The 13,100-nt window shown below is 30.0% G+C and overlaps 1 protein-coding gene across 1 annotated transcript; it reads right to left on the minus strand.

The window, feature by feature from the left end:
- Positions 1-1,438: 1,438 nt before the first annotated feature.
- On the minus strand, positions 1,439-3,385 carry LOC123920653 (geraniol 8-hydroxylase-like). The gene is made up of 3 exons (XM_045972951.1): positions 3,296-3,385; positions 2,234-3,118; positions 1,439-2,132 (listed from the first exon to the last, which is right to left on the minus strand). Exons 2-3 carry the CDS (start codon positions 3,113-3,115, stop codon positions 1,548-1,550), a joined length of 1,467 nt encoding a protein of 488 aa, XP_045828907.1. The 5' UTR covers positions 3,116-3,118; positions 3,296-3,385; the 3' UTR covers positions 1,439-1,547.
- Positions 3,386-13,100: the final 9,715 nt, after the last annotated feature.

The following is a 13,100-nucleotide window of genomic DNA, read 5'->3' on the forward strand; positions in this document are numbered from 1 at the left end:
TTAGATATTTTTTTTTTTATTTTGGTTTTCACCATCACTTTAGTTTAGTTTGGAGGTCAGTTATGATGTCAAGTGATTCTACTCTTCTCTCGATCCCAGTTGCAGGTGATCGAACCGTGGTTCTCCCTATAAAGTTCAGCGTCAATCACCACTAAACCAACTAACGATTAGTCAAGAAAAATATTTTTTAAATATGCATAAAAAAAAAAGACAAGCATTAATGTACCATTGGACCCCATCCATATGCCACCACATGCATGTCTTCATCCCTCCTTAACCCAACCTCTAACACATAGTATGGTCAACGGAGTAATGCATGTTTTGTACAATGTTGGAAACGTGAGCTTACTGTGGTCAACGGAGATTTAATTTCTTTAGAAAACATTTGGAATCTATTTATAAAAGCAATTCTTTTTATATTTTAAATTAACAAATAATTTTTTGAAGCATACAAATTTTCTAAATAAAACATTTAATATGAGATGAAGGAGTATTTTTTTTTTTGGATTATAATGAACCAAAAGAAGTAACATTTGAACTAACTTTCACAAGTTTTATATTTTTAAGTCTAATTAGTTCCAACAAATTATTCCAATATGAGAAGAAACGTACAAATGACCAACGAGTTCTATAACCAAAATACACTCACTTTGTGTCATCTCATCTCATATTACTAAATGCTACTATCATTTTGCCAATGTACCAAAAATAAATAAAAATGGTACTACCATTTTAAATAATATTGGAGTGTTCATAGGTCGGATTGGAACATTTTAGCCAAACCTATTATCTCTGATCTAATTAAATTTAATTTAGGTTTAGAATAAATCTATATTTTTCATGTTAAACCCAAAGCAACTCAATTAGATGATAAGCAGGTTGGTTTGGGTACTAGATCGTTAGACTTTTTGTTTTTTCACAAAATAAATACAAATAATTAAACCACATCCTATTTCTCATAAAAAATTCGAGATTAAATTTTACTAATTAAAATTTTAACATTTACTTCGAAAAAAATTTACAGCTTGAATTTACAGGAAACACTTCAAGATTAACATATAAAGTTTTTAAATTACAATTAAAATCTTAATATGGCTGAATATCATCAACAATTTTATAAAAATAAATAAATAAATTAAGAGTTTGTTTTACGAGTTGAATTCGCGGAGTTCACGAATTTGAAATCATAAACTCATCACTTGAACCAAATCACTTTAAACTTAAAGAGGTTGGTTTGAGTTGATCCCGAACCTATGAATTGAACACCCTAGAAAACACGTGCATGCTAAGAAAATCATTAGTAATACTCATTTTCAATAATCATCTGAAGTCCTGAAAATTAAATAAAAAGTATTTACTATCAAACATAAAAATTGTTAAACGAAAAATAAATATTAAATATAATTGTTAAACGAAAATAAATATTAACTATAGAAAATTGGAAATTGAAGCAAATTTATTGTTACGATATTAAGCTTACATCTCCGGACTTTGAAATTTGAAAGTTAAACAGTAAAATACATTCAAACCAACATACATTGGTATGTTTACTTAATGTTGTTTAGAACAACTGGAATAGCTCTCAGAGGTTTGTCCAAGTTCATATCCTTAGGCTCCATATTATTTTCAAGTTTCCAATCAAAGGAATTGATTAATGACCCCAACATCAAATGTAACATCCTAACAGCAAGTGGTGAGCCGGGACATATTCGTCTTCCACTACCAAACGGAGTAAGTTTAAAGTGTCGACCTTTGACATCGATTTCAGATCCTAAAAATCTTTCGGGTGAAAACAAATGAGCATCATCCCATATGTCTGTTCTACCGATAGCCCATTCATTGATCAGAACTTGTGCACCTTTTGGAATTGTGTAACCTGATATTTCCACATCTACTCTTGCTTTTCGAGGAAGCAACATTGGAGCTGGAGGGTGTAAACGCAAACTCTCTTTTATAACCGCGTTTAAGTATGGAAGTCTGTCAATGTCGGATTCCTCAATTGGATTTCCTAATCCAATAGTTTCCTCAAGTTCCTTTCTTGCTTTTGACATAGCCTTTGGATCGTGTACTAATCGTGTCATTGCCCTTTCTAATCCATATGCTGATGTCTCTGTTCCCGCCACAAGCAGATCCTATTAAAATTACAATAGTCACATGTTAGGTCAAAATTTCAAGTAAAATATTGTGGAAAAAATAGCATACATAATATAGATAGGGAGAGAAAAATACATACAAGTAATAGATGTTTAATCTGTTTTTTGTCCATCTTTTGGCTATCTTCTTTGGAAATGTCCAACAATGAGTCTAACATGTCATTCTTTGATACATAATCTTCACTTTGTCTGAGCTTCATTCTTTGGTCAATTATTATATCTAAGGCATAGAACACTTTTGCAACATATTTAGTAGTGTGCCTTTTAATGCCTTGTGGGTCAAGAATCTTCAATATAGGGAAATGATCAGCAATGTTTGGTGTTCCAACAGCACTCAAGAGAGTGGAAACTATGTCCTTATATTCATCATCCAATGACTCAACAAAATCTTGAGACACAAAAGTATATGACAAAAAATTAATGCAAGCCTTAAAAGCAGCTCTTCCAATATCAACAGTTTCACCTTTTAAGCTGCTTTTATGCATATCATTAAGAAGATCTTTCAATTTCATACGTCTAAGTTCTTGACTTGCATCAAGAGTCTTATTAGAGAATAAATTATTGTGACATATTTTTCTAAGGTGTTGCCAAAGAGGTGAAAATGGGAGAAAGACTAAGCTAAAATTGTTGTGATTATGAGTAGTTGTGTTATCAGGAACAGATCTATCAGTGAACAAAGAATCATTAGTATGAAGAATTTCTTTGGCCATAGCTGATGATGAAATAATCACAGTGGTCTCAGTGCATAACTTAATAAGCATAACAGGACCATAGAATTTAGCAAATTTTGCAAGTGTTTGTTGTGGCTTATAATATAATTCAAAAACATGTGACATGATAGTAAAAATGGAAGGTCCAGGTGGAAGCTTATTTGAATTTTTGCTTCTTGCATAAAGTGAACCAATGAAGTATGTGACAATGCATGTCAACAAAAGGAGCATTCCACTGCTAACATAATCCATTATCTGAGATAAACAGGGCAAGCAAAAAATGTGTTAGCACTAATCAATTATTGGAGACACATTCATTCAGTGTAGATTTTATTTCATGACATAATAGTTACATAAACATATAAAAGCTAGTGGATATTGAATAAAGCTTGAAATAATCAGAAAGAATGTAACTAAGGAGTAAGGACTTACTTAGAATTAGCACTTCTCCAAAGCACACCAATGAAATAAATTAAGACTTGGATGGTTTGCTATTTGCTTTATTGTTCACCCCAATTTATAGGAGAAGATCATGAAGGTTATGTTCACATCAAATATATATTAAATACATCTTACTATTTGCTATATGACATATATTGTGTTGGGGAGTCTCGGGGAGCCGGGAGAAACAATGGGGTCAACGCTCCAGGACCACAAGAGAGGGAGACGCCACATCTCCACCCTATTGGGTCGGGGGGGCAACCAGGGGGAAACAATGAGATCAATGCTCCAGGACCACAAGAGATGGAGATGCCACATCTTCACCCAAAACCTTAAGACATTAGGTTAATGGGTCACCTCTGTTATAAATTCAACATTCTTCTCATACATAGCCGATGTAAGAATTAATCGCTCACACTTTAAATCTAACATTGCAATGTCTTCTTTATTATAATTATTGAGTACTTATCATATTATTTTTTCCACATGACAAGTGTAGTGAGAAGAAGCTTCTTGGCTTCTTCCCTTCCAAACTAGTATATGGTATACGCTGCACTAGTTTGAACATGTTACATGTTTTTTATAATTAAACTTACCTTCCAAAGAAACATACATGTATGATGTAGTACGATATATTACATGACATGTGACAAAAGAAACATACTAAGCTGTATACGTATAATAAATCATACTACCTCCCCAATTTAAGTCGTTTCGAACATTTTCAAAACAATTTCGTTAAAATGACTTATAATTTAATACGGAAGGAGTAGAATAATCTAATTTATGGTCATGTATATACAAACCAATGGTAGAGTGCACCATGTGAGATCATAGTGAAGAGTACAATTAATGTACTACTTGGTCCCTAACCAGGCTTGAGAATGGGGCGGGGACTGATATTATATAAGATATTTTTTAAGTTTTTTATTGTTCCTTTTTACAAGAGTCATTTCAAATTTTCAATGGCATTAATTATTACTTTAGCAACATCCTAATTAAAGTGCATTTCTTTTATACAATACTAGTGGCCAGGCGGGTGCGTTTCGCGCCTGCCTATATCTAACTTATGTCAAAAAAAAAAAAAGATATTCCTTATGTTACGGTGAATTTTTGATGCTAAAAAAAATGTGCCTTATGTAGTTATGTTATGGTGAGTTTGTTTATAAAAGATTGTTGTTGCTACTAAAAAAATCAAGGATATTGTTGGTATTATGAAAAGTTCACACCAAAACTCGTATATTCTCATTATATATAGTAAGTATAGATGTAATAAATATTTTAGAAAAAATATTAACTCATTCTCTTTTTTAATACTAAAATTCACTCTTTTAGCTACAATATCAATTGACATCAAATTTAATACTAAAATTCACTCTTTTAATGTCCATAATTTTTCAATAGGATCATATATATATTTAAGAACGGATATAGTACTATTTACTTCAGTCCATTTTTTTTAGTGGAAATATATAAAATAACCTATGTTGCACGGATACTCCGTTTTAGACAGAGTATCGGTGCCGGGTACGCGCGTGGTACTCTCAGGGTACACACGTGATACATATTTCATCAAAAACTATTCTCATTTTTTTTTTCAACACTTTTCAATCCCATTCTTTTTTTATTTGTTTATTTTTTAATAAAGATTCACTTTAGTTTAAAGTTAGAATCGATTCAGTCTCCTTCCCTTTTTATTTATTTTTAAAAGTAGAGCCGCATAGTCTTACAACTACTCTTAATTTCCTAACGTGTAAACCACAATATAACTATTTTTAAAGATTGCTATTTTTTATGTTTAGTTATTTGTTTTAAGAATATAATTTTATTATTTTAACTATATAACTATATTAAAAAAAAATTATACGAACGTACCCGTACCTTAGTTTTTTTAAAAATGCCGTACCACGTACCGGTACCGTACCCGCAGCGCACCCATGCAACATAGAAAATATCAGAAAGAAAAAGGACAAGGGTACTCAAATTGCATAATTGACCTCCCAACCGATAACAAAATTGCAACAAACTGAACAAAGGGAGAAATCAACCGCAGCCAATGCAGCAGAAGAGCACCTATCTATTATAAGGATTAGCACACCGAGAAAGTCTTGCCATAAATATAAATTTACAGTGTTTAGAGTTTAGACACATACACTGATACACATAAATATTCACATTATTTATTTATTTATTTATTTATTTATTTATTTATTTATTTTAAAATACTCATTATTAATTTCTTTTATTTTTTTGGGTCTTGTTAACATGTGCCCTTAGGGCACATGGACACATGTTAAGATATACCAAAATAAAAATTCATCATTTAATAATACAAGAAATTTAATGCTTCAAAAGTCAAAATGCACAAATTAGCATTTAATAATTTCTATTTTTGCTTCCTTAACATGTGCCTTAAGGGCACAAGTTAACATTCTCCTATTTTTTTTATGGAGAATGTTAACTTGTGCCCTTAAGGCACATGTTAAGAAGATAAATGTAAAAAATATTTATTGAACTTATGTTGTATTCAATTCTCTAAGCATTAAATTCTTTGTATCATTAAATGCTATATATTTCTATTTTTAGCTAGCTTAACATGTGCTCTTAGGGCACAAGTTAACATGAACCTTTTTTTATTCATTCACGTGAGTGTGCTTAAGCACTATGCATTTATGGTGGTGTCTATATTAGTCTCTAGTACACCACTCATAATACATATTGTTCATACGTTTTTTTCCAATAGGTTAATAACTATACTTATATGGGCCCCTTAATTAGTAAAATGGTCCCTTAAAGACATTTTTGGTTTCGGATTGGTCCCTTAAAGAAAAAAAGGTCCAAATAGGTCCCTTAAAGAAAAAAAAGTCCGAATAGGTCCCTTAAAGACATCTCCGTTAATCAATTTGGTCCCTAAAAAGAGGTCTAAATAGGACCAAACTGATTAATGGAGATGTCTTTAAGGGACCTATTCGGACTTTTTTTTCTTTAAGGGACCTATTTGGACCTTTTTTTCTTTAAGGGACCAATATGAAACCAAAAATGTCTTTAAGGGACCATTTTACTAATTAAGCCTATATGGGGGAACACTTTAAGGTTAGGTGTGGCTGGCTATAGTCACACTAGTCCAACTCAATTATTTTTATTTTATTTTTTTAAAAAATAAATATTAAAAAGACGTCGTTTTGTAAAGTGAATAAAAATAAATTATTTGATAGCGAAAATACTTTACGCATTTCATTTACCTTTTCTTTTTCCTTTAGTTTTCTCTCACCACTGAATAGGTCACCAGCTCACCTCTCCTATCGGTCTTTCTTCGTTTCTCCTCTCATCACGACGGCTTTACCCCTTCCAGTTGTAGCCATAAATTAGTAACCGCATCTCCGTTTTCTATCCACGCCAACAATAATTTCACTGGTTTATTCTGAAATTAATAACGATTCCTTGTAGAATTTATGTGATTTTAATTAGTTTTGAAATATTGAAATATTTTTAGGAAGACTAGTAACTGCATTATTGTTAATTTGAAATATTAGGAGGATTTATGAAAATTGAAATATTTTTAGAATTCATTCTAGTAACTGCATTATTGTTAATTTAAAATATTAGGATTTAGAAAGACTAGTAAATCATTGTTGATTATGGTTTCAAAACATTGAAATAGAATTAGCTATGATATAATTTTAGCTCATTTTCAACAAATGCATGAGACTATATATATTATCTTTGTCAGTTTAGTTGCCACAACTATTATTATTAGTATAAATGCCGAATAAATTTAATATAATATAGTTTTTGGACAAAAAATATTAGGCCAATTTATGTCTGATCCGCCCCCTGTATACTCACATATTACTCCATAAATGTGGAGAAGTAGAGAATCTATCTATAGTTCGAATCTCAACATCTCAATATCCCTAATATATACCAATTGAACTACCCTTATTTTTCTTTGGTAGACAATTGAACTACCCTTACAACACTGTTCTCACAATTTTTCTTTGCTAGAAACCATATATATGAAATAACTTTAATATTTTCAACCACAAAAACGGATTTATTTGAAAATATAGTATATTTACTAGCTCATACAAAATAGTTTAACATGATTCAGACGGAACTAAGTGAAGACTCATTCTTCCCCATATACACAAAGAAACAATGAACATTAGAGAGACTCCCCTTCTAAGCAAATTAGCCCGAGCTAGAAGCCTAGACAATAATAATTGCTATGACAATGCGATTACTTATGATGATGGTGCTACCATTGTCGATCCCTTTTTATAAGTAATTAATTTTGGGTGGTTTCTCACATGAAGAAGATAAATTATGTTAACTTGTGCCCTTAAGGGCACATGTTAAAAAGATAAATGTGGAAAAAATTTATTGAACTTGTAGTGTATTCAATTATCTAAACATTAAATTCTTTGTATCATTAAATGCTATATTTCTATTTTTAGGTAGCTTAACAAGTGCCCTTAGGGCACAAGTTAACATGACTTATTGTTGACATGACTTATTAAATTTGCATATTTTAGTATTGGTGAAATATCATGGATTTTTCTATCATGTGCAACTTTGCACAGGTTAAGAAATTCAAAATAGTAAGTTTGTATTAGAACTTGTACATTTCATATTAAATGTTTGATTTTATAATAAATTATTATTATTTTTCATTAAATAGTTACTATATCATGGATTTTTCATTAAATAGTAACCGCATCTCCGTTTTCCGTCCACACCAAACATAGTTAACATGACTTATTAAATTTGCATATTTTAGTATTGGTGAAATATCATGGATTTTTCTATCATGTGCAACTTTGCACAGGTTAAGAAATTCAAAATAGTAAGTTTGTATTAGAACTTGTACATTTCATATTAAATGTTTGATTTTATAATAAATTATTATTATTTTTCATTAAATAGTTACTATATCATGGATTTTTCATTAAATAGTAACCGCATCTCTGTTTTCCGTCCACGCCAAACATAGTTAACATGACTTATTAAATTTGCATATTTTAGTATTGGTGATATATCATGGATTTTTCTATCATGTGCAACTTTGCACAGGTTAAGAAATTCAAAATAGTAAGTTTGTATTATAACTTGTACATTTCATATTAAATGTTTGATTTTATAATAAATTATTATTATTTTTCATTAAATAGTTACTATTTTAGTTACTTTAACATGTGCAATATTGCACATGTTAGACAAACCCTTATAAAAAAAAAGTACTGATGATGTACTAAAATTGCTCTTTAGTCATAGTTTTAGTTAATCAATGACATCAAAATATAGTTAATTTCAATAATGTACCTGCTCACAAATTTATGGATAATAATCCTCTTTTAGGATTTGTGGACTCTAATACACTAACAACCATTATTGATGGGGAGGTTATCAGTGTTCATAAGTTATAACAAAGGATAATGAGGAACAAGAGCAAGACAATGAGATATTGTTGGTTCCTTAAATTGCTCAACTTGCACCAAATCGCGAGGCAGGCCATGTGATTTATGTCGAGAACGAGTTGCACCAAGTTCATTCTGATGTTGACTCCTACATTGTTTCTGAAATACAATCGTCGCGGATGGTAATTGATGATATGGAGAAAATACAACAAGCTTGGGCTAACAGGACAAGTGAAGGATGTGAGGAAGGGTTTCACGCCATATATCTCAAAAAAAGCTAAGAAACATCAACAATGGCTAGCAAAAAGCGTCGGGACTTATCACACCCGCTCTAAGGGTTCACTGCCCCCTCATTCCTTATGAAGAACTTTTGGAACTTTTGCGGGATTGACACTTTTAATTTTGGTGTTGTTTTCTATTTTAATTTTTAGCTTTTTATTTTTCTTTTTGCTTTTTGGTTTTTCATTTTCTTTCTTTTTATTTTTCTTGGGTATGGTTTGGCCCCCCATTTTGTATAGTTTCTCCTTTTTTTTAATATATATTATATGAGCAAAGAGACATAGAATTAGTGCTACTAGATATCATGTCTACTAGTCACCTTCGATGTCTTAAAGCTCTTAATTTACTTAAAAAAATCAATTAATTAGGGATATATTTGCTTAATTTGTATAAAGAATAATTAACACATCTAGCTAGTATTAGTTGCAAAAGGATTTATATTTTGAGACAAATTATTTTTTCCTAGGAACATACTATGCTTCAAGTGCTATCTAAGGTAAAAGCACCATCTACATATTATTATTATTATTATAATTGAAATTCAAATATATTATATTCTTATATAAGATAATTACACATAAATGAAAGAGAGACGAACAAGCTGCGTTGTTAAACCTTTATGTATAACAAAATACAACCTTTGAAAAACTATATTCATAGATCTAGGTGACGCAAGATTGTTATGCATGATCCTTTTGAACTCTTTTCAGAAGGTCTATAGTCTCTGGTGCTAGAAAGCTAAAACTGTCAAATCCAAACGATATAAAAACGTGTTGATTGTCAAAGCACGCTTTCTTATGTTTGCACATTTTGCTTGAAGCAGCTTTGAGTGATGTTCGTTCTAGAGTAAAATCCTCAACCCGAGTCCCACAAATGGGAAAAATTTAGTCAAATCTACACAAGCAAGTTTCCCCTACATACCTATCCATACATTAGGACATCTGTTGGGTGATGTGTCGATCTCCCTTCTTGTGGGTCAGTCAAAAAGTTCATTGATGCCTCTTTCTTCACATAAATTCCCACAAGTCGAAAAATAACAAAAAACACATCTCTGACCAGGTCATGACAGTATTTGAAGTCTGAAAGCTCCCTACAATGAGATGCATGCTCCCCAAAAGTATCTATGGACGCTTTACGACATACATGACAAACCTCATCCTTAGGTAATAACAGAATCATGAGGCGGTACCTAAGGATAACACGATACTATACCAAGGACATGTGTTGGCTTAACTCATATCAATGAGGATAACTAGAAGATAATCTTGAGCATGTGATGCTTTCAAACACCCAAAAACTGTTTTTTGCCTTGTGGTCATGTCAAAATCAACTTCCATGTCTTGAACAATTTTACCAAAAAGAAAACTTGTCAAAATATTTTGGGCTTTAGGGGAGACAATGTCCTTGCTAGCAAAATTGCTAAAGTCAAGAGCTAAAATTTTATGAAATCTCTTTAATGGAAAAGAGCATAAAAAAAGTTATTTTCCTTTTGTTGGTAGAAAAGTTATTAGCCTATTCACAAAAAAAAAGTTAGAAGGCAACCGTTAACATATGTCCCTTAAGAGTATGTGATGATAAACAACTTAATGTAAACATATTTTTCTTAGAAGTTCTATATTTAACTTTTTAAAAGTTAAATTATTGTATTTTGCGATACAATAATCCTACTTTTAAATCTCTTAACATGTGTTTTTAAGCAAACATTTACAAGATCCAAATTAGTAATATAGACATATCTATTCATGAGCGTTGCCTATATATAGTTCTATATTTATTTGACAACGCTTTTGAGATATACTCCATATATCCCAATATATAAGAGTTCTTTCACAAATGCACTATAATTAAGAAAATTAAGTTTTTGTATTAAATTTGTCAATAATATATACCCTCTCTTTTTAAAATTACCCTTCACTTATTAAGAGAAAGAAATAATGATGTTTTACTTTTCTTCATTTAATTAGGGATATTCTTGTAAAAATTTAATTAATGCACCTTTAAACTTTAAAAAGATTCTCATAAAATTAGACAACAAAATTTTGCAAAAAAGTTTTATATATTGCAACGGAGGGAGGAAGTATTATGGATTTGAATCCTTTACTGCACTATTGTCTACTGCAGTATTGTTAAAGTGGCAATAGTATTAATTTCTTTGTTTTGGTGTAGTGTGTGTATATGAGAATATTATTTTCATAAAATAAAATATCATTTTGCTTCAAAAAAAAAAATCATTTTATTAGAAATTTTTTAAAAATAATTATGTCTAACGATCTACGGAACAAACCAAACTAACCCGCTCATTATCGAGTTAGGTTGGGTTCAAATTTGATTTGATATAAAATGCAGTATTTTAAAGTCAATAGGTTTGGTCTAGTGGTGAGAGGTTTGAGTATTATAGGTCCTGAGATCGATCCCTAGCTCATTGTAAAAAAAAAAAAAATGCAGTATTTTAACCAATCCAACTAAATTAACCCATTATATTTAATCAAATGGGATAACAGATTTGACTAAACCTGATCTAACCCGAGCCATGAATATCTCTAGATTTGAGCATATGAACATTAATATATGAACCTTCCTTTAGTTATATACTACAGTAATTATTTTTCATTAAAAACACTAAGGGCCCGTTTGGTGCGCATGATAGGGAGACATGATATGATAAAACAATCCTATCATATTCAAATCTCTTGTTTGGTGCACCAATTGGAAAGGATAAAATAAACCTATTGCTTATCCTATTCTACTTGGCCTTTGTTATTTTAATCCTTATTTTAAGCTGGGTTAGAAACATGATAGGATAAAATAAACATGTTCCTCACTTCGATTCCCACTGAATGCATTTTCATGATTTTTTTTTTTTACTTTTTGGGTACATATTTTGCTTCGTATATAATTTTATATACTTTTTTTAACGAAATAATTTTATATACTTGATATGTACTACCTGAAACCTTTTTTTTAGATAGAGTGATATTTTTTTTTATTCCCGTTGAGATATATTACTATGAACCTGTTGCTTGATTGCTCAACACACACTAATCTTTATATACTTTTCTATTTTTATTTTAATTGATACCTGTTATTATTATTTTATAATTAATATTCATTAATATTCTTATAAAAAAATATTCATTATTATTGTTTATTTTTTTAATTTATGGATTGCCATGATACTACTCGTCTTGTATTTGTTAAGTAGTTGATAATATAATTTAAGTACGGTTTGATAAAAATATTTGACAATATATTGTTGCTTTATCATTTTCGTTGATTTCTTGCTACTTATGTTTATGAAAGTTTTAATTTGATACAATTTAAATTTTGACAATATATTTCTTTATGTTTTTTATGTGTATAACAATTTAAATTTTATCGATGCATTTTTCTACAATTAAATGAAATTATTTCACAATGATAATTTTGTCATTACTTATTTTATGTTAATTGAAAATATAAATTTATTTATTTTTTTATAAACAAATATATTTGTTTTACAAGAATCATGTTTTCATTTAAATAAACATGTATCTTATCATGTCAATATTAAGTTTGCACCAAACACATGATATGATAAAATAAAGATATCATCTTTCTTATCCTGTGTGCACCAAACACATGACAGTATATATGCTTATCCTGCCACTATCATATCCTATCCTTATCCAGCTTTTTATCCTATCATATCTCTATCCTATCCTGCGCACCAAACGAGCCCTAATAATTGGATCTCATCATATCGTTGCAGTTAAATGTATTTAGACAACAAACAACCACCGATCAACTCTAAAAACCAATTGATTATAAAAAAAAAACTCTAAGAACCAATTGATTATAACAAAAAAAAAACTCAATTAAATTAAATACAAGTTAAACAAATGAAAGGACCAACTTAGGTGAGAATGCTTAGGTAACCAAGCCAGCTTCTTCTCAAAGTATATAGAGCTTGTTTATTTTACATGCTTAAAAAGATTATTTTTATATTTTAGTTATGTTTGTGTATGCTGTTTTTTATTAAGTCATTTTGATATAAATAATTTAAACATTATTTTTTTTTAGAGATTTTAAAGAATATTATGATATTTTGTGAGTTTAGTTTA

Source organism: Trifolium pratense, linkage group LG1 (assembly GCF_020283565.1).
Source record: "Trifolium pratense cultivar HEN17-A07 linkage group LG1, ARS_RC_1.1, whole genome shotgun sequence".
Lineage (NCBI taxonomy): Eukaryota > Viridiplantae > Streptophyta > Magnoliopsida > Fabales > Fabaceae > Trifolium > Trifolium pratense.

Coding starts and splice junctions, on each gene's coding strand:
- LOC123920653 (XM_045972951.1), bottom strand. CDS start 3,115: ATGGATTATGTTAGCAGTGGAATGCTCCTTTTGTTGACATGCATTGTC. Junction 2,133..2,233: donor AGATTAAACATCTATTACTT/GTATGTATTTTT, acceptor TAATTTTAATAG/GATCTGCTTGTGGCGGGAAC.